At 43.5% G+C, this 22,991-nt stretch overlaps 1 protein-coding gene across 10 annotated transcripts in view; it reads right to left on the bottom strand.

The window, feature by feature from the left end:
• The window catches only part of LOC110284891 (protocadherin gamma-A4), a 182,533-nt gene that overhangs the window by 120,417 nt on the left and 39,125 nt on the right, over positions 1-22,991 (bottom strand). The window contains exons 1-2 of one of the 10 annotated variants that reach the window (XM_029472232.1): positions 14,979-21,299; positions 10,001-10,270 (exon numbers count right to left, since the gene is read on the bottom strand). The exons of 6 other annotated variants lie outside the window; for them this stretch is intronic. In XM_029472232.1, the coding sequence (XP_029328092.1) occupies positions 10,238-10,270; positions 14,979-17,402 (2,457 nt within the window). In that variant the 5' untranslated portion in view covers positions 17,403-21,299 and the 3' untranslated portion in view covers positions 10,001-10,237. Of the gene's footprint in view, positions 1-2,042; positions 4,760-7,553; positions 10,271-14,978; positions 21,300-22,991 lie in introns of those variants that run through there. 3 more of the 10 variants (XM_021150866.2, XM_021150861.2, XM_021150880.2) reach the window with 3 other exon arrangements.

The following is a 22,991-nucleotide window of genomic DNA, read 5'->3' as shown; positions in this document are numbered from 1 at the left end:
GAGAGAGGAGAGAGGAGAGAGGAGAGAGGAGAGAGGAGAGAGGAGAGAGGAGGTGTGTGTGTGTGTCTGTCTGTCCTGGAACTCACTAGGTAGATCAGGCTGGTACATCCTGGTACTGGGATTAAAGTGTGCACTACCAAGCCTGTCAATAATTGCACTTTAAACTAGATGAGTGTTTAAGTGAGACACACACACAGATACAAACACACACATGGTTAGCCCTACTACTATAACTTTCATCCACAGAACAACAAAAAGTGAGGAACATATATAATTATTATAAAAAGACAAATATTAAAGCCACCATGGAAATGGTATCAATAGTTTGAAGTCGTCAGTAACTGAAGCAGGTGATGCAGACTGCCCAGAGAGTGACACAATGTAGTATGGCCTTTTGTATGTATTAATAATTTTTATTTGCACAGCAGATTGGCTAGTTTGTCTAAAAATTTGAAAACTTCAAGACTATTTCTACCTAGAGGTAGTCTAATTTGTAGAAGACCTCTACATATTTTAATTTAGGAACACAAAGAAAAGATGGATGCTAGTGTCCATTCAGATGGCTCAGCAGACAGAGACACTTGCTTCCTAAGCCTTGTGACATGAGTTATATCCTTGGAAAAGATGAAAGGAAAAAAAAAAAAACCTAAACCCCAAACATTCAAAGTCCAGGCCACACTCAAACTCAGAGATCTGCCTACCTTTGGCTCCCAAGTGCTAGGATTAAAGGTGTGAACCACCACTGAACAGCTACTACTGCTAATTTTAAAAATTATATATTGGAGTGTTTCAGGGAGAAACAGAGGGAAGGCATTTTTCATCTCTTCTTCAGTGGTGGGGCCTATTGTATGAACCTCTGTACAGTTAAAGTCTCAAAAACCTATGCTTCAAGGAACAACAATCTGCTTTTGACCTTCTGGGCTTTTGGTTGTTTGTTTAGAAAGGGTCTCATATAGCCTGGGCTGACCTTGCCTCTATCTCCCAAATGCTGACATTACACACATGTATTATCAAGCCTTTTGATCTCCTGATGAATACTGAACCTTCTTTTAAGTAACTGATTACACAGTATATATTGTATAAAATTATAAAGGGCCATGGGTATAAATCTGAGCTTAAGGGATCTTATTCTGGGAGTCGTTGTGGGGGGAAGGAAATAATAATAAAAACCAAAAAATTATAGAAGCTATAATAGCTAAATCAGTAGAAAATATCTATTGTTAGTGTGTTTTTGGATTTAACAATTATTTGAATTATTGGTTTTGTTTTTACAAGACAGGGTAAATCTGTGTAGCCCTGGCAGCCATCTTGGAACTCATTCTGTAGACAAGGCTGGCCTCAAAGTCAGAGACCCACCTGCTTCTGCTTCCTCAGTGCTGGAAGTAAAGATGTAAGCCACCACACTCCACACCCAGCTCAGTGACTGCTTTTATATTCATAGTATGTTCAAGTTACTACAAACATTCATGGCGAAAGCTCATTACATTTTAAGGAGAATCAACACCGCACATTTTCACACCATAGGCTAAGAGCACTGGCTGCAAATCTGAGGTTGGTGTGTTACACCTGTAAGGCTTGAAAGTGCTCTGCAAGTGCTCTTACTCTATCTATTTTTTGAGGAATTGTATAGTCACGGCTCAGATTTATTAAATGGGTATAGGTGTTTTGTCTGCATGCCTGTGCACTGTGGGTGTCTGATGCCCTCGGAGGCCAGAAGAGGGCATCAGATCCCTTGGAACAGGAGTTACAGACAATTGTCAGCAGTGGGTGCTGGGAATCAAACCTGAGTCCTCTGGAAGAGCAGCCAGTGCTCTTAATGGCTGAGTCTCTCTCCAGCTCCCGCAAGCACTTTTTAATCCACTAAAACTTTTCTTAGGGACTGAATCAACATACTAGGCAGGTAGGTGCTCTTAGGCACTTAGCCATGCCATTAACTTTTCATTGTAACTTTCTTAAGAACGAGCTCTATCTGAAAAGTATGTATTTCCTGAGAATATGAAGAACTAATAGAAAGGAGTACATTATGCTTGAAGGAAACTTACCTGATGGGAGGTTGACTCATTGGAATTACAAAGTGGAAACAAGGCCCCCGCTGAATCTGCAAATAGTAGATCTTGTCCTGATTTCAACTGATCATTACATGTTAGGGAGTTAAACTCTGCAGCACACAGATTGTAGGAATACGGCAAAGTCCCCTCACTGTAGTTGGGGGGAACCACCACTTCCGACTGAAAGCAGCCCCATGCCTTCCTGCTGGAGGAGTGTCGTAGTCGAAGTGCAATGGCTAGAATCACAGCCAGGAGGAAAAGCACAGAAATCAAGGCCAAGGCCACCACCAAGTAGAACTGTAGCTCGGATTGAGGGTCCGGGGGCAAAGGGTCATCGCTGAGGTCTGGCAGGACCTCCTGTAGGCTGTCAGCAAAGATCAGGTGCAGCGTGGCTGTAGCCGAGAGCGGTGGCTGTCCACCATCACGCACAGCGACCAGAAGGCGCTGCCGCGCTGAGTCCCTGTCTCCCAGGGCACGCGCTGTGCGCACCTCGCCTGTGCGCAGTCCCAGGCTGAAGAGCCCAGGGTCACTGGCCTGCAGCACGTGGTAGGACAGCCAGGCATTGTGTCCTGAGTCTGCGTCCACCGCCACCACCTTGGTGACCAGGTATCCGGGCTCGGCAACGCGCGGCACCATGTCGAAGAGCGCAGAGCCATCGGGCTCGAGTGCGGGGTACAGCACGCGTGGCGCGTTGTCGTTGCGGTCACCCACCAGCACGCGCATGCTCACGTTGGCGCTGAGCGAGGGCGATCCCTGGTCGCGCGCCTGCAGTGTCAGCTGGAAGGAACGCAGTTGTTCGTGGTCGAAGGCGCGCTGTGCGAACAACACTCCGCTTTGCGCGTTTATGGTCACGTAGGACCACAAGGATTCAGGCTCCAGGTCGCTGGCTATGATGTAATAGGAAACCTGGCCATTGGCCCCCAAATCCGGGTCTGAGGCGCTGACTTGAGCGACGGAGGCTCCAGGCGGATTGTTTTCTGCAACATGGACCAGGTATGAAACCTTCGTGAAAACTGGAGCGTTATCGTTCACATCGCCTATACGCAAGGTGACACTTGAGCTGGAAGAGAGAGGCGGGTCACCCTTGTCAGTAGCTCTGATAGTAATGTTGTATTCCGGGTTCTGCTCACGATCTAGAACTCCATCCGTCACTAGTTTATACGTGTTTCCTGAAGAAGTGAGTATTTTAAACGGAGCACCGCCTTCTAATTTACAGATAACTTCTCCATTGCGTCCAGAATCTTTGTCACGGGTTTTAAGCAGAGCGATGTATGTCCCTGGCTCAGCATCCTCCATTACGAGATCAGGTAGAGATTGGAATAACACTTCAGGGACATTGTCGTTCTCATCTAGGACTTCTATTTCCACCGTACATTGCGCAATCATCCCCCCACCGTCCTTTGCTTCCAAAACAAGGGAGTATTCTTTGACTTCTTCGAAATCTAATGTATGCAGAGTAGTAATTTCTCCGGTATTAGAATCAAGGTTAAATTGGGTAACCTGGCCAGCTTCACTGAAAGAGAATGTGATCTCGGAGTTGACACCCTCGTCTTGGTCTGTGGCCACCACTCGAAGCACGGTGGTTCCTGGGTACACGTTTTCTGGAAGGCTCACCCTGTATATGTCTTGGCTGAACACTGGAGGGTTATCATTGGCATCGGTCACTACGACCTGTATCTGTGCAGTGCTGTTGAGGGGTGGATGCCCAAAGTCCAAAGCAGTCAGGGTCAAGTGGTAGAATTTCTGCTTTTCCCGGTCTAGAGCTGTCTTTAATATCATTTCAGGGTACTTACTACCGTCTGATTTCTCTTTATTCACCAGTGAAAAATGATCATTGGGACTAAGCTGGTAATTCTGCAGAGAATTGGTTCCGATATCTGCATCATGGGCGGATCCTAAGATAAATCTTGTCCCTGGTTTTGAGGACTCACTTATTTGCAATTCAAAGGAAGTGTGCGCGAATTTTGGCGTGTGGTCATTAATGTCCTCCAGCTCCACACTCAAGTGATAAAAGTTCAGTGGATTTTCAGCAACAGCCTCAAATTCCAGAGCACACACCAGCTTCTTCCCGCATATCTGCTCCCTGTCCAGCCTGCTGCTCACTAGCAACTCTCCGCTCTCTGAGCTCACACTGAAGTAAGGCTTCTCAGAACTGATACGTAGCTTTCGCGTCGGTAACTCCTGGACACTGAAGCCCAGGTCCTTGGCGAGGTTCCCCACTACCGAGCCGGTGGGCATTTCCTCGGGGATGGAGTAGCGGATCTGCTCAGAGAGCGCGGGGCAGAACAAAGGCAGCAGGAAGGGAAGGAACATTGGCCGCCTCTGTCCCCGGCCTCTCTCAGCAGCTCCCTCCCGCATCTTTCTTGCTCCCCTTTGCTTGCTCACCAGCCTGGAGACGCCGGGTTACAAAGAAGCTGCGTGGTGTGGATATTCCGGGCTCCAATCGGACTTTGGTATCAGATCTAGTCCATGAAACGATTCTTCTTTTGCTCGGAAAGAAGCGGTGTAAAGAAGGCTGAGAAAGGAAGCCTTGGAAAGCACTCTGCGGCTGCGCGAGAAGAGGTCTTCCAGAATCTCCAGTCTGGCCAACAGCGGCGCCCAGAGTCTGCAGTAGGAAACTGCAGCCTAGCAAAGGCTCAAATAGCAAATTTGAGGTTTTAAACCACAAATTTCCATACACTGAATAACGTTCAAAATTGTATTGTCAGAAATGCCTTTTATCACAAATTTCAAGGATTATGTCGCCAGAGGCATAATATCTGTTGACATAAGCGTGCTTTAATTTTTAATACACAAATGGTGAGCCATACATGACTGTAACACTTTCTAGGCTGGTAGAATCTCAGAGCAATAATATTGCATATTTATTGAGCATCGATATAGTGCGATACGTTTCCTTCTGTTTTATCGCAAACATTTTATATCATTTTAAGGTTCTTCTTCTTCTTCTTCTTCTTCTTCTTCTTCTTCTTCTTCTTTTACTCCTTCCTCTCCCCTCCTCCTCCTTCCCTTACTCCTCCTCCTCCTTCCCTCCTCCTCTTTCTTTTTTTCTTTTCATCTCTTTCTCTTTTTTTGAAATAGGGTCTATTACATAGCTTGGCTATCCTGGAAGTACGTAGACCAGGCTGCCCTTGAATCACAGAGCTCCGCCTGCCTCTGCCTCTCAAGTGCTGGGATTAAAGTTGTGCCCCCATCACCTCGAGGAAATGTGTCTTTTCAAAGCCGCAATTCACACTTATCATCCAAGTCACTTTATTTTCCAAAAATACTCTGAGAAATTGCCTAACAGTAATATTATCTGATTCTCACTCCACTATCACAGGTAAAGAAATGATGCTGGCTGAAGTTAGACCACCCATTTCTCATTACAGCTATTCTCACTATAAACTATAACATCAGCACTCAAATCACCAAGGGAACATGATTTGACCTTTCGACACAAAGGGACTAAAGTTCATGGACTGGTCGTTCCCTTTGCACTTTCTTTATACTTCACAACAACCTCAGGATTGGAGGAAAACCTCCCTGGAAGGCTTGCTTTCAATAGCTCCCTCGGCTTAGTCCTGACATCTCCTCTTTTTTTAAAAAATGCATTTGAGAATCTAATAAGTATTGATTAGGGCAGTTCCTTCTCATTATGTCTAGACACTCTGTTTATACAAGTGTGCCTTCCCCCACAAAATTTAATAGTGCCCTCTTCTTAAGTGACTATACACTGGAATACTACAGGAGTAAAACTATTCTCTTGTGCTACTAAATGCTTGTCCATTGGCAAACTACAGCGTTACATTGTAACAAACCCTTTTAATTAGCATTCAGAAAGTCCCAGTGGTCACTATCACCTTATCATGCTCTTCTTATAGATCAGTGTAGTACAAGGGCACTCTGAAAGAATATGGAGGAAGTCCTTCTACAAACTTAGTTATTTCTAATCTTTCCCCCTCCCAGAAGAATGGGTAAATGAAAGTGAACACTGGCCTGGGGTTTGCGAGCATGAGGTGGTTATTTCCTAGAACCTTCTTTCCAGTGTCACCCCTTACCCCCCCCCCCCCCCTCCTCCGGGAGGACACAGACGTTTCAAGTGGAATGCCACCAAAAGAATAAATACATTGGAGCTGTGTGTGAAGACATGCAATTGTCTATTTCTCAAATAGGGTTATAACACTTGAAAAGATACTGGGGTTTGAGATGGAAAAGGCTGGCCCAAAGTTCTTGTTTCCCTCTCCTGAGTGTTGTTGCAACAAGAAGCAAAACCACCACACCTGCCTTGGAAACATATTATTTGACATATTGAACCCATTTTGACCAATTAATTTTAGTGTGGTATTAGATACCATGTCTGGTTTTTTTAATATAGATTTTTATTGATACTTGACAAGTTTTCATCCTTTGGTTTGGTGTGTGTGTGTGAGTGTGTGTGTGTGTGTGTGTGTGTGTGTGTGTGTGTAGGCCAGTGGTAAATATCAGGCACTGTTATTCAAGAGGCATCACCTTATCTTTTTGAGTCAGGGTCTCTCACTGGCACTTGGGGTTTGACCAGTTAAACTAGGGCTAGCCAGACTCATCCCATAAACTGGTGTCTCTGCCTCCCCAGGGCTAGGATTAAAAATACACCACCATACCTGCATTTTTCTCATGAGTATTGAGAGTTGAACATGTGCTGGACAGACTTCATCCTTGAAGTATAAATATCTAAGATTCTATGAGCAACCCAACTTTAGTGGATTACTATGCTTTAAATAGCTGAACAACTATTCATGCTTTTAAAGTCTACTAAGCTGAGTTACAAAAGAGAGCACAACAGAGAAAGGCTTCAGATTGAAAAGATCACTAAGGCTTTTTTTTTTTTTTAAATAGATTTGAATTCTAAGGAGAAACGCAGGAGGGTGGCTAAGGAATGCTCCACTCTTAATGAAGGGAAAGACTCAACAATTCATTTTCACTTAGAGAATATGTGAGTTAAGAAACTTAAGTGGAAATTAAGTAGACAGGACAAAATCGTCTTAGCCTATCCATTTACTTTCTTGTAAAATTTAATTAAGCCACACTGTTTAATTAAAAGATATCACAACCTATGTGCTTCTTGCTAAAGTACAACCACTGAAATAAACTGGTAAACTTTACTGCACCACTTAAAAGTTTTTAAATCTACATTTTTCAAGTTCTTGATTTTGTAAACTGATAGAGACATTTCATGCACACTATAGTTCTTGTGGAAATGAAGATAAAGGAAAAGGGCCTTTGGAGATGGTTCATGGATAAATGGATAGACTTGGAAGTGTGAGAGTCACCGTTTGGATCCCCAAAACTTGTATAAGTACCAAGTATGTGTGGTGATCCACCTGTGAGCCCACAGCACAAGAGATGGAGATGGGGCATCCTGGAGCAAATAGGCCAGCTCTGGGTTTAAATAAGAGACCCTCCCAAAACAATAGAAGAAAAAACCTGGCATCATAAGAGCACGGCACACACAGGCACACAGAAAAGGTAAAGATATTAACTCACCTGGGAGCTTGGGGCTTCACCCTTACATTCTTGAAAATCTATGGATGTTAACAAAGAATCACTTTTCTCACAGCTATCTTGGCTGATAAGTGTATCCACGTAATTGGGCTGAGGGAAGATAAAGTGGCTCTTTCCAGAGTCTGCAGTGAGTGAAACCTCATGGGAATATGTTTGTAGGAAAGCCTGGACACCGTCCAAACCTACAAAGTGTGAGGCAGGCACATCTTCTAGGCCACCACCTGAAGAAGCCTGTAGCATGTGTGATTTGTGCCAACGCCACAGCCTGAGAGCCAATAACACAGTGACAAAGACAAGGAAAACACAGGAAACAGTGGCCACTGCCACCACCAGGTAGAGGGTGATATCTGAATCATCAGGTTCACTGGGGGTCCTAATGCTACCCAGGTCTGCTAGGACATCAGGAATGCTGTTGGCCACAGCCACAGTGAGTGTCACAGTGGCTGAGAGTGGGGGTTGGCCATGGTCCTGCACAGCCACCACGAGGCTCTGTTTCAGTGCATCCCTGTCCAGCAGGGCCCTTGCTGTGCGCACCTCACCGGTGTGTAGCCCTACTGAGAAAAGCCCTGGCTCGCTGGCTTTAAGCAGGCGGTAGGACAGCCAAGCATTTGGGCCTGAGTCTTTGTCCACAGCTACCACCTTGGTCACTAGGTATCCAGGTTCTGCAGAGCGGGGAGCCAGCTCCACCCCTGTGGAGCCATCAGTGGGCAGGGCAGGGTACAGGATCTCAGGGGCGTTATCATTCTTGTCCAGCACAAAGAGTTTCAGTGACACATTACTGCTGAGAGGCGGGTCCCCACTGTCACGAGCAGTCACTCGAAGTTGTAGATCCCGAAACTGCTCATAGTCGAAGGATCCAAGTGCATATAGGATACCTGTGTCAGAGTTGATGGAGACGTAGGATGACACCAGTACCCCCTGGATGGTGTCTTCTGCTAAAGAGTAAGTGACTTGGGCATTCTTGTCACTGTCAGGGTCTTGTGCAGTCACCGAGAAGATGGAGGCTCCTCTGGGATTGTTCTCAGGGACGTAGATGGAGTAAGAGGAGTCGGAAAAGGTGGGTGGGTTGTCGTTGGTGTCTGACACGTGAATGGACATGCGAGTTTCGGTGGACAGGAGAGGGATTCCACCATCTGTGGCCTTCAGTGTGATGTTGTACACAGACATCTTTTCCCGGTCCAGGTTTCGTGCTGTGACCAACCTGTAATAATTATCAATTGACCGCTCTAACTTAAAAGGCAGGTTTTCTGGCAAAGAACAGGTCACCTCACCATTCTTCCCCGAATCTTTGTCTTGGAGGTAGAAGAGAGCAATCACTGTCCCAGGTGGTGTGTCTTCAGGGACTGGGCTGCTCACAGATGTGACAGTCACTTCTGGGGCATTGTCATTCACATCCAAAACTGTGATCAGTACTTTTGCCTTCGTCAGACTGCCAGCACCATCTTGAGCCTGAACTTCCAGTTCATAGAAGCTGGATTCCTCATAATCCAGAGCTTTTAGAGTCGACAGTTCTCCTGTCAGGGAGCTCAGATGGAATATTTGTAGAAGTTCTGGAGTTATTTTCCAGAAAGAATAAGTCACTTCCCCATAGACTCCCTCATCCAAGTCGATAGCATTTACGGTGAGAAGTCTTGTGCCTACTGGCACGTTCTCAGGGACTGTCGCTTGATACAGAGGCAGAGAGAAGACTGGCGTGTGATCATTCACATCCACCACTGTCACGAGGATGCTGGTGGTGCCAGATCGGAGCGGGTCCCCGCCATCATAGGCTGTGAGGACCAGATGGTGAAGCCCCTCTTCTTCCCGATCAAGAGCCTTCTCCAGCACCAGTTCTGGGTACTTGGTGCCATCGTCTCCACTTTGCACAACCAGGGAGAAGTGGTGATTGGGGCTGAGCTGGTATCTCTGGAGGGAGTTCTTGCCCACGTCTGAATCTGTAGCTTCCTTTAGTGGAAACCGCACCCCAGGAGCTGCATTCTCCATAATTTTTATGTTTATTTCTTCTGTTAAGAATCTGGGAGCGTTGTCATTAACATCCATTATTTCCACCTCTATAGGGTAAAGATTCATTTTGTCTTCTATCAAGATGTTAAAGCTCACGAGACATCGCGGGCTCTGAGCGCACAGCTCCTCCCGGTCTATCCTGCCCGCGGTGACCAGGCTGCCGCTCCGCGGGTTCAGAGAGAAAAGCTGGGTCTTACCTTTGGTGATGATGCGGACCCTGCGCTCCGCCAGTTCCCGAGGCTGCAGTCCCAGATCCTTGGTGATATTTCCCACAAAAGATCCCTTGTCTGTCTCTTCAGACACGGAGTAAAGAATCTGTCCTGCCCAGGCTTCCCACCGCGTCCCCAGGAGAATGGAGAGCAGCACAAATCCTCTGTAGTGCGAGCCCCAGCCTCTCTGTCCAGGCGCCATTGCTGCCCTGCGGATCTCGCTCACACCCTGAGAGGTCTTGGAAGGTGCCTCAGAACCTAGTTGTGTCCTTCAGGACCCCAGTGTGCGGAAGGGAAGCCGGGAATCCAGCCATTCGCTTTAGTTTGATGCAGCTTGGTGGAGGGCTTGCTTGTCTCAGTCTGTCCTCTCTTTGTGCTGTAAACTCGGTGGTTCTGTCTCAGCTCCGCCACCACCATCTCATGGTTGGTGAACAGCGGCGCGCAGAGTCCTTACTAAGTTACTGCACCATCTTGAAGCAAAATAAACTGATTTTTGCAGAAAGATGTTTAATTCTTCAAATTTCTGTTTGCTTAAATTTCTTCATCCCAGACCCCACAGATATACTTTAAAGATACATTTTAAGGTATTGACTAGCTGATAAACCAAAATACATTTAAAAAATATCTTTCAGGAAGCAACGCTGAGGTTATGTTCTTGAGCACAAATTCACATTTTAATTAGAGAAAATTAAGCCTTGTCAGGCAAACATGTAAAAGTTATTTAAATCTCTATTGTAAAACTCTACTGCAAATATATTCCTATGCATTATTTTGCATTCTCTGTAACATTTTCTGTTGATGAATCATTTATTTGGAGTTCTGTTTAGTTTATTTCTTATAAAAAATGTAGGTATTTACACTGACTATCTCTGCTAGCTTATTCTTCCCTTTGACAACTGTCACTGTGATGGCGTTTGATTAGCAGCTGATGAAACAGCCAGGTGATCTTGAAGATTTGTTTCCATGACGATTCAAAATCCAGTGTAGAATCAAACTCCCTGACAGCTTAGCTTGGTACTAATTATTTGTATTACCATAAAAAGTTGGTCAAAAAGTTTCCTTTAGCTCATGATTTTCATATGTTTAATAGTTGGTAAGTTCTATAGGCTTTCTATAGTAAATGTTTCATTTGTTCAAATTATATGGTCACAGGAAACTCATGTGACAGTCTAGAAACTAGTCATATACCACGAAACCCAGTTAGCTAGCTTTCACAATGCTGATGTATATTCAAGATGTAGTTTAAAAATCACTCAAAATTAATGACATATGAAAATAGTATATTCTCTCAGAGCTTATAAAACAATAGCTATATCTGTGTAGGAAGCCATTTAATTCACATAACTAAAACATAGGCTATAGGATGTTTAAAATTAATGTTAAAATAAAATCAAAGAATCATATCAACACTGTTCAAGTGGATCAGATTTGAAAACTTAAGGTTGGAAATAAACACTTCCACAACTATAGAAATACAAATGGCATAGTATCAGCTTGGAAAAAACATGATTACTCCTATCTTATTATTTAAAGCATAAACTAGTTAGGCATGATGGTAGTCTAGCATTTGGGAGGTGGAGGCAGGAAGACCATGAGTTTAAATCCAGTCTGGGCCACACATGCAGTTCTATTCTACACTGTGCTACATAACAAAATCTTCTCTAAAAGAAGGATTTAATAGTCTTTTTTTCTCTTTGTTGTTCCCTTCTTTTCTTGTCCATTTTCTTTTCTCTTTCTCTTCTCTCTACCCCTTCTTTCCCTGTTTTCCTCCTTCCTTCCTTCCTTCCTTCCTTCCTTCCTTCCTTCCTTCCTTCCTTCCTTCCTTCTTTCGTTTGTTGTGGTGATGTTTGAACAAACGGCTTCAGATATACAAGGCAAGCTCATTATTATTTGTTTTTGTAGCGCTGAAGACTGACACAGGGTTTTGTGCATAGTTGGCAAATACTGTATCTTCAGCCTCCCAATTTATCTTTATTATTACTGTCAACATTAGGTTACAAAGGAGAGACTCATACATTTCCAACATGTGTTCTAAACTAGGTTTTTATTACGTGAGCATTTCAAACTCAGGTGTGTAAATAATCAGCCCACTCTATTGCCAGATTATTGAATCTTCCAACTTAGGACTGGGAAAAATTCAATTATTTAACAGCTCAGCAAATTATTGAATCTTCATGACTTTATTAATTCCTTGGCTATTAATTCTACTCTTTCCCCCTTTGAGGTGCTTCTCACTATGTAGCACAGTCTGGCTTCAGACTTATGATTCTCTTGCTTCAGTCTTCTGGGTTCTGCAATTAAGATGTACACCACCCAGATAAGGAAGATCCAGAGCGCTACTAGCTCAGCTACTAGCTAGGCCTAGATCCAGGGTTTTGAGTTGGTCCACCCTCTAATACATATTGCCTGCAAACAGTTGGGATAGGCAAAAGGGTCGGTCCTGCTTATACAAAGCTGAAGGATCTCTACAACACGGGGCAACAACAAAATAACAGAGAGGAGGTCCTAGTGAGGATCCAATATTGATGGTGTCACGAAGCTAGAGATCTCAAACCTGACCAATGACGCATTGCAACGGACATTTGCAAGTGAAGACATAGGGATATACTGTGGGATAAGACAGATTCCATGATGAGATGTTTTCTATGCTTTTGTTTGCTTGTGGGTTTTTTGGTGGGGGAGGGTTGCAAGGGCAAAGGCCGGATGTGAGGGCACAGGAGGATGAGTGGGACTGGAGTGCATGATGTGAAACTTACAAAGAATCAATAGAAAGCTTAAAAAAAAAAGATGTGCACCACTACACCTATGTAGTCATCATCGGCCTACTTTTGAGGAGAGCCAATTGAAATCTTTCCCATGTCATTCAGAGTATCTTTCTTGTAATTCCTCTGACAACTAAAGATTTCACCATTTTCTGATTGGTAATCTGTAACATTATTTGTATCTTCGGTCATGAAGAATAAAACCAATTCTTTGAAAAGATAATCCTCATTTCATTCAAACACTTAAGATATAGAGTTCCTATGTATTAAGTATCGAGTTCCTATATGACAGAAACTTATTTTCTTTAAATGCTAAATTATGTAAAATTTCACTTGAACCCTGTTAAGCCTTCATCCTCCAATTCACCAGTCTTTCTGTATTTTTATAGCTATTTCCTGTAAGTGATTTTATATTAAAACTCATTTTCATCATTAATGCTATCAAGTACCAAATGCACATATGCCATTGTAATCCATTAAACAATACAACAATTGAAATAATAGTGATGTTATCAAACCATTTCAAGCCTTTGTTCACTATATTACTTCATTGTTGAAAAAAGATTTCACAAAGTTGCTGTTTTATTTCATCTTCCTAGAATTGTGTGAGATAGATAAGGCAAGGTTCACAAATTTTAATATCAATTGGAAGACCATAGAGATTTTCACTGGCTCAAATGAATGACAATTGGTGCTAAGTATATTATTTAGGGATTTTTTCAAGTGAAGATTTTTAATAAAAATTTAGGCAGTCCCTTTCATGGGCACCAGTGATTAAATCTATAAGAAGTAAAACGGACTGTTTCGCTGCTATCGTTGGAATGAAGTTCAGTCCGTTTATGACCCCTGACCGAAGCAAGAACCACAAACAACTCACTTTTGAACATTTGGAAGGTTATGTATTTTTCTCTTTCCAAAGAATCAAGACACATGTGTTATATTGGATTTGTGTCCTTGTGAAAGGATGACACTACAAAGGATGGTCGATTGATGAAGCAACCCAGCTTTAAATGTCATCTATCCTGGACACGTACAGAAGGAAAAAGATAATGGCTCAATGGTCCATTGGACACTTAGTCCAGCAAGTGGTTTATCACCAAGCCAAGATTAGATAAAGGTCACAAAAAGATTCTGGAACAGAAAGCTAACTCTCACCAAGTAGGGCAGGAAGAAGGCAAATATGAGAAGAAAAAAAATCCCTCACGATGTGCATATAACGTTTACTAAGAACTGGAAGAATAGTTGGTAGAGTGCTTGCCTAGTGTGCACAAAGTCCTTGAGGCAGAGGCAGGAGGATCAGAAATTCTAGGTCAGTTAAGAGTTAAGTGAGGCCAGCTTGGAATATGAGAGACCCTGGGGAGGGAGGGAGGGAGGGAGAGAGAGAGAGAGAGAGAGAGAGAGAGAGAGAGAGAGAGAGAGAGAGAATAACTCGCATGTGAATTTTCACCATTTTGGAAGACACCTGCAATTATTACGTAATATTGAGGAAAAAATAGAAAACTAAAATCTTAATTGTGCATAGTAATGGCTTTAATTCCATTTTTTTTTCAGCTTAGAATAGAAATTGCCTAACTGTCCTAGAATAGAAAAAAAATCCCTTGGAAATAAGATGTACAAAATCAAAGGTACAGAAAAAGCAGCTAAACAAATTTACAGTATGGAACAAGATTTTTTTCCCTATGAAATCCAAGAGACCCAGGAAAACCTTAGAGTTTTCATTGGTGTGACAAAAAACGTCTTAGCCAAATCAACTTGAAAAGGAGAAAAGTTTGTTCTGAGTCATCGGTTCAGAGGTTCTGTTTGTGGTACCCTGACTCTGTTGCTGGTAGCTTGCAATGAGGGTGCACATCACAGTAGAAACACGTGGTAGGACAAGGCTGTCACCACGTGCCACATGTCAACAATAAAGCCCTAGTCCCCGGATAATATATACCCTCCAAGGTTGTGTCTTCAAGCAATCAACTTTCTTTTCTACTGGTACCCACTTTCATCACTTCCCAATAGCCCATCCAATTATGAACCCATCAATGGATCAATCCTTTGACAAGATCAGAATCCTTACATTATAATACCTTTCCAAAAGCTTTCCTTTGATCACCTCCCCCACCCCCCAAGACAGTTTTTCAGTTTTCCTGTGTAGCACTGGCTGTCCTGGAACTCAATCTGTAGATCAGGCTGGTCTCAAACTCTCAGAGATCTGCCTGCCTCTGCCTCCAGAGTGCTGGGATTAAAGCCATGCACCACTGCCCGGCCTCTGATTACTTTTATTGGAGACCAAGCCTTGGATCTCCGTGTGACATTTTATATGCAAACGATGGCAGATACGATTCATTGTAAAAGAAAATGTACTTCATCACCAATTAAAGAGAACATTTGAACATTTACAATGTCCTGTTTTTTTTTTTTTTTTAAATTAAGAGCAATAACCTTACCTGATCAAGAGAGTCTTCCTCTTTGCAAAAAGCCGAGTCTTCCTGTATCAATAAAGGCTCATTTTTCTCACAGCCTTCCTGACTGATGAGTGTGTGGGCATAGTTGGGCTGGGGGAAGATCAGATGGCTCTTCCTTGAGTCTGCTGTGAGGGAAACCTCATGGGAATAGGTCTGTAGAAAAGCCTGCACCCCGTCAATACCCACGAAATGTGAAGTGGACATATTTGACACACCTTTCCTTGTGGCTTTCAGCAATCTTGACTTGTGCCAGTGCCACAGCCTGAGCACCAGCAGCCCCGTGACAAAAGCAAAGAAGATGCACGAAACAGTGACCACCGCCACCACCAGGTAGATTGTAAGGCTTGAATCCTCAGACTTGTGTGGAAGGTCAAGGCTGCCCAAGTCAGCCAGGATGTCAGGAATGCTGCTGGCCACAGCCACAGTAAGCGTAACAGTAGATGAGAGAGGCGGCTGGCCATGGTCCTGCACAGCCACCACCAGGCTCTGCTTGAGAGCATCTCTGTCCAGCAGGACCCTTGCTGTGCGGACCTCACCTGTGTGTAGTCCCACTGAGAAGAGCCCTGGCTCGCTGGCCTTGATTAGGCGGTAGGACAGCCAGGCATTCTGACCTGAGTCTTTGTCCACTGCCACCACTTTGGTCACTAGATATCCAGGCTCTGCAGAGCGGGGAGCCAGCTCCACACCAGTAGAACCATCGGTGGGGAGAACAGGGTACAGGATCTCAGGTACATTGTCATTCTGGTCCAGCACAAACAGGTTAAGTGACACATTGCTGCTAAGTGGGGGTTTCCCTCTGTCACTGGCTGTCACCAGTAGATTCAGTTCTCTAAACTGCTCATAGTCAAAGGAACACAGTGCATACAGGACACCAGTGATGGAGTTGATGGAGAGGAAGGAGAATAGAGGTGTTCCCTGAAGGGTCTCTTTGGCCAGAGAGTAAATAATTTCTGCATTTTCTTCACTGTCAGGGTCCACTGCATTCAAAGAGAAGATGGAGACGCCCTTAGGGTTATTCTCAGAGACATAGACAGAGTAGGATGAACGGGAAAAAACAGGTGGGTTGTCATTAATGTCTGCCACATCTAAGGAAATAAATATCTTTGTTGACAGAGGTGGTGTTCCTCTGTCAGTGGCTGTCACAGTGATGTTATAAGAAGATACCTGTTCCCGATCTAGTTCCATATTTGTCACTAACCGAAAATAATTGTCTAATGATTCTTCCAATTTAAATGGGAGACTTTCTGAGATGGAGCATATTACCAGGCCATTCCGTTCAGAGTCTTTATCATAGACTTGAAAAAGAGCAATTACGGTCCCCGGAGGTGCGTTTTCAGCAATTGCTCTGCTACCAGATGTAACAACCACTTCCGGTGCATTGTCGTTCATGTCCAAGATGGTTATTAAAACTTTTGCTCGGTCTTGAAGATCTGATTGATCTCGGGCTTCAACATCCAGCTCATAAAATCTTGAATCCTCATAGTCTAGAGTTTCGGAAGTGGAAATTTCCCCAGTTAAAGGATCTAAGCAGAAAATCCGCGAGATTTCTTCTGTGATCCTCACAAAGGAATATGTTATTTCTGCATGGACTCCTTCATCCTGATCGGTGGCGTTAACTGTTAACACGCGTGTACCCACAGGCAGGTTTTCAGGGACACTCACACGATAGATAGGCTGAGTAAATACTGGAGCATTGTCGTTCACATCTATGACAGTTACTAGAATTCGCGCCATGCCTGTTCGGACAGGGTCACCACCATCCATGGCAACAAGGACCAAGTGGTGAACTGCTTCCTCTTCCCTGTCCAGGCTGTGCTCCAACACCAGCTCCGGGTATTTGGGCCCATTGTCTTGGCTTTGCACATGTACTGAGAAGTGACTACTACCGCTGAGCTTGAAGCCCTGAATGGAGTTCACTCCCACATCGGGGTCATAGACACCCATTAGTAGAAAATGAGAGGATAGAGCTGCATTTTCAAGAATCTTCAATTCCATTTCTTCCTTTAAGAATCTGGGTGCATTGTCATTAATGTCCACTATTTCTACTTCCACAGGATAAAGATTTAATTTATCTTCTATAAGGATGTTAAAGCTCACAAGACAGGACGCGCTCTGGGCGCACAGCTCCTCCCGGTCTATCCTGCCCGCGGTGACCAAGCTGCCGCTTCGCTGGTTTAGGGAGAAAAGCTGCGACCTACCTCTGGAGATGATGCGAATCCCGCGCTCTGCCAGCTCGCGGGGCTGCAGCCCCAGGTCTTTAGCGATGCTGCCCACGAAGGAGCCTTTCTCCACTTCCTCGGGAATAGAGTAGCGGAGCTGCCCAGCTTCTGAGCCCCACAACCACCACAGGAGATTGAGAAGCAGGAGCAACTTGCAGCAGGGCGGGCGCCTCTGCAGAGCCGCCATGACTGGCTTGTTAAATACTTCCCAGCGATTGCTGGTGGGAAGAACAGCCCCAGCCCACTTGGTAATCCACAGAATTAGAGGTCAAGGTCCTTAAACGAACACAGACCAGTTGAGAGCCAGTTCAGAATAGGATTTTTTTTTTTTTGCATAGGTTTGATATTTTACCATGACACAACCTTGTTCCCATTGATTTTCTTGCTCGGGTTAGGGAACAGCGACACTTAGAGTCTTAATTTCATACTGCACTCGTTTTGTGAAACTGGTAGAGGATTTTTTTTTCTGTTAAATTTGCAATTATGACATTTATATTTCAGAGATGAACTGAAACAAGAATACTATGTCCAATTTCAAATGGCCTTAGGTGTTCCCTGAAGAATTCTCACTCATTTTTGTGGAAATATCTTTTTCAATCCTGCATAACAGGAATGGTATCACATTTTTCTGAGGAACTCTTGAATCCTCACCTGCATTTGCCCATTTTCAGTAATGTCACTGATAGTCACAAACACATTCTGAATGAATCTACTCCAGTGTAAGTAAGCAGAAGAATTGCCATTTTTACATGTCATTATCGGTTCCTATTAACATTTACAGAATTATTGTAACATCAGCTACATTTGTGTATGCTTTTAAAAAATGTTAAAGGAAGTGGAAATGTCTAGGGTGCGTACAACTTTTTATTGTAACGTCAATCCACTTTTATCTAAGGAATTCCATGTGTGATTCCTTCACTGTCCATCAAGCTAAGCCAAATTTAAGATTTCTGAAAATAGCCCTTCCTCAAAGAAAGATGATTAATCCAGTTGTGTTATCCGTTCATAATTCTTTTCTCTTTCCTTGAGTCAAAGACACATCATCACCCCCACTAAAATATTCTCCACCAGAGGATTTCTGACAACTTCTTCAAACAACTCGCCTTTTAAGGCAGATCCGCCTCTCATGTGCTGACACTCCACATCTATTATGAACAAATCCAGACCATACCCATTCCTATTGCTCTCAGAATACTAATCTGCATGTAGGACATGCCAGTGCTGCGTTGAAACAAACATCTATTCACAGATATCTTCCACTCAGACCTTATGCTCCAGACAAGCCTCGCCATCCATGTCCTCGTCCCATCATCCCCCTGAGTTGCTTTGTGTGCCACCTTCCTTTTGGTGTGTATCAAAACTCATACTGAGCAATGCCTTCTGGGTTGCAAAACAGGATGTATTATTGCATTTGTCTTCCATGCTGCATAAGACATTTTAATACATTTATTTATTGTGTTGTGCATGGGATATTTGTGATTTTACTCAAGGTAAGTGGATCACCTAATTTTATGGAGTTGTGTTAAATTCAGGAAGTGATGTCTGGGTTTAGGCATTGTGGTGGTGTGAATAAGAATGGCCCACTATAGGTTCATACATTTGATTTCTTAGGGAGTAGAACTATTTGGAAGGCTTAAGAGGTGTGGCATTATTGTAGTGGGTGTAGTGAGGTAGAAGGAAGTATGCCACTAGGCATGGGCTTTGGAGTTTCAAAACCCCAAGCCAGTCTCAGAGCCTGTCTCTTCTTGTTGCCTGTGGATCCAGAGGTAGACTCCTCAGCTACAACTTTAGTATCATGTCTGTGTGCCACCATGTTCCCTGCCATTAGGACAACAGATTAAACCTCTAAAATTGTAAGCAAGCCCCAACTAAATGCTTTTCTTCATAAGTGCTGATATAGTCGTGGTGTCTTTACATAGAATAGTCACCAAGGCAGGACTATAACCTTGTTTAGGTGTCAGAAACCTAAGCACTATAAAGGAGGTAGATAATGTATGATAATAACAGTGTGGCATATGACTTCATCGAGATGTTTTCGGTTGTATTGAGTTAGAATTAACAAAAACCTGAGGCCATCAGGAGAGTTTCTACAGAACAGCAATTACAACACAAATACAAAGGGCATGCACCATGCCAAGAAAAATTAATAAAACACAACAGAGTCAAGTAGTACTTAGTCTGCAGTATTTCATCCCTCGGTTAATGAGTTCTCTCCTAACTACACATGGGAAGGATTTTTAAGGAACTGCTTGCAAGTTTATTGAATCGAGGTCATGTTTGGGTTGTCTTTATGGACTGGTGCTTTCAGCCCCAAAGGGTTCAACACATAGACCTTGTAGTAGAACATGTTTGGGCTTTGTACTGAGGAAATTAATCTCAGTATCTAAAGAACATTAGACAGTTAAGCTATTGGAGGAATAAGGTGGAATTCCCCTGTCTCAGTTGGGGAAAGGGAAAACCTCCTACAGAGCCTTGGAGCAGAGATCAGACTCAAAACAGACTCCAGTGTTGAGCCTATAGAAGTGTCACAGAGATAGGGCAATAGCTACAATAATGGCAATGAGAAAGAGCAAAAAGATCAAGGTCAAGATGGCCATCAGATAAACCCGGAGCTTGCCTAGGGGTCAAAGAGGAGTGGATAATCACTAAGGCCCAGAAGTACCTCTTGCAAGCTATCTGCAAAGATTACATGTAGTGTAGCAGAGACCTAACGAGGTAGCTGATCTTCATTACAGTCAGAGGTGGTGATGGACTTTATCTTGTTTCTCAAAGTATGCCCAGTACATTTTCTATGAGCAGTCCTATGCTGTAGACTCCCATATGGCTGAGTTCCCATTGTCTTCAGAGTTTGTATCTATCAACACTACTTTGATGATTAGATAACCAGGATCTCTGTGGTTGGCAGTATTATGTAGAAGAGATTTACTAGCATAGGGGAAAGCCTATGTTGGGTGCTGTCACTGAGATGGCCCACCAGCATGCACATGCCCACCTTGAAATTGAGGCTGGAGAATCCTGAATGTGGGACTTCAGTGTCAGCTTGAAAGACTACAGCTACTTAAGGTTGTACAAAGTCCACTTGGAACATATAGAATAATGACTTTAGCTCTAGGTCACTGGCCAAGATTCAGTAGGCTACATGACTGATAGGCCCCAAATCAGGATCTGAAGGACTTCTTAGCATCGTGGGGGGTCTAGAAGGGGATTGTTCTCAGTTATATGAACCATATAGGAGGCCTGGTGGAAAACTGAGTGTTGACACTGATGTCTGAGATTTACAGAATGAAGTTTGCGCTTGAAGAATGGGACAGATTTCCTTTGTCCACTGCTGTGATAATGACACTATACCCTGGAATCTGTTCCTGGCCTAAGGCTTCACTTGTTCCCTACTTATATATGTGTTTTGAATCTTGACCTATATTGTAAGTGGAATTTTCCTTTTATTCAGCACAAAATTTCCCCATTATTGTTTTGCAATGCACAGTGTGACTTCCGCCATCACTTGCTTGTAGCCCAACTATGTAGCTCTCCATTTCTTCAAAGGCCAACTAACCATCAGTGTGGAGTTTCCCTCTTTACTGTTCACTTGAGCTGTCATTCAACTGCCTTATCAGCATTGGTAAAGGAATTGGTAATCTCGCCCGCGATGATCTCATCTGGGGCATTAACCTTCACTCTTGGGGAAGGTTATCATTTTCATCTGCCATAATTCCCTGATCTGGGTGCTGCAGCGTCTAGGTGGCATGCCCTTTGTCCACAGTGGTGAAGAGCAGATAATGGCAGGAGTGCCTTTCTCTGACCAGGGGCACTTTCCATACTAGTAACATCTGCCATCTGGGTTCTCCTTTTGAAGAAAGTGAAGTGTAGTGTGGGCTGAGGCAGTGTGTGGTGGTTTGAATGAGAGTAACCTCATAGGCTCATGTTTGAATGCTTTGGAGTTGATAGAACTGTTTAGAAAGGATTAGAAAGTGTGGCCTTGCAGGAGGTGTGGCCTTGTTGGAGGTGTATCACTAGGGTTGGGCTTCAAAAGTCCAGGCCATTCTCAGTTGGCTCTCTCTCTGCCTCAAGGTTGTTGTCTCAGCATGTAAGTTCTCAGCTACTGTACCAGCACCTAGCCTGCCTGCCTGTCTCTTGCCATGTTTCCCACCATTATGGTCATGGACTCACCCTCTGAAACTGTTAGCCCAAATAAACTCATTCCTCTGTAAGTTGCCTTGGTCATATAGAGTCTCTTCACAGCAACAGAAAAGTAATTAAGACAGTCAGTGTAATAGCAATGGACTGACATCTACATTCATTTAAGGTGGGCCAAATTAGGTCCAGTTTGATGATTTCCAGCATGGTGATATTTCTGATAATGCTAGTGAGTTTTAGTTAATAGTCTTGATCAGCCCACTTATACATAAAAGTTTAACAGCTTCTCATCGATCATTTTGAATCCCAATATACAGGTCAACTTCTGACTACAAGTCTGTTCTTGATCTGTCAGGTCACTCACAGGTAAATTCCCGGCTGTGGTGGTTTGAATAGGTTCAGCCCCCATAGACTCAAGTGTTTCAATGCTTCACCATAGGGCGTGGCACTATTTGGAGGCGTGGCCTTATTAGAGTAGGTTTGGCCTTGTTGGAGGAAGTGTGTCACTGTGTAGGTATGCTCTGAAGACTCCTAGGCTCAGGCTCTGCCCAGTGGGGTAAATATATATTTGAAAAGTGTGCAAGTGAATTAATGAAACTGCTGGTGATTGCAGAAGAAATATCACAAATATTCTTGAAGTACAAGTTTGGTAGGTGCTGTAAAATTTCATTTTATTCCCCTTTAACTCATAAAAGCTCTAAATCCCATTGCTCTTAGTTTTTTTTTAAAATTCTGTTTCACTTTAAAACACACACACATGAGAGAGAGAGAGAGAGAGAGAGAGAGAGAGAGAGAGAGAGAGAGAGAGAGAGAGAGAGAGAATGGAGTCTCATTATATAGTTCAGGCTATCCTGAACTAGAACTTGATACAGAGTCAAGTTGGTCTAGAACTTGCCATCATCACATTATCTCTTTCCATCTCATCTTCCTCCCAACAACTAACCAAAAAGGCTTGATAGTTTTCCTAAAACTGTATAGTAAGAAGCAAGAGATTCTGTTTTCCTGTCTTTAAGTATCTATAAATATGATTTAAAAATGAATTTACCAGAGCTGGCTGTGGTGGCACACGCCTTTAATCCCAGCACTCGGGAGGCAGAGGTAGGCGGATTTCTGAGTTCGAGACCAGCCTCATCTACAAAGTGAGTTNCAGGACAGCCAGGGCTATACAGAGAAACCCTGTCTCAAAAAAACCAAAAAAAATTTTTTTACCAGAACTTGAGGGTAAGACTATACTGCTGAAGATACCACATACTTGATCACAGGTCATGGCAAAATCAAGCTGGTACCTACCTGGATGTTTCATCCCTACTGTGCAGCTGTAAGGCGACAGTGCCAGAAGGTTCTAGGCACACTTCCAAGGGAGAAAAGTCATTATCAGCCTCCAACAGCTATGAACCTTGTGAGCTACAATAACAACTGCCCTGGTAAGATCACTGTTGCAATAGTGGCATGAATGTTACAGGAGTAACCAGTCACTTCCTTCTTGGATTTAAAGCCTGCCCACAAAACAGAGCTCATTCCTGGTATCATGAACTGAGCCCAAACTCCATGACTGGCTAAAGTCATTGGCAATTAGTACTATTATTCTGCTAATATAGTAGTAGCATATAGTACTGATATAGACATAGTAATAAACTGCTCC

Source organism: Mus caroli, chromosome 18 (genome assembly GCF_900094665.2).
Source record: "Mus caroli chromosome 18, CAROLI_EIJ_v1.1, whole genome shotgun sequence".
In the NCBI taxonomy this organism is placed as follows: domain Eukaryota; kingdom Metazoa; phylum Chordata; class Mammalia; order Rodentia; family Muridae; genus Mus; species Mus caroli.
Note: the sequence above shows the minus strand (reverse complement) of the source record. Positions and strands in the feature narration are given on the sequence as shown.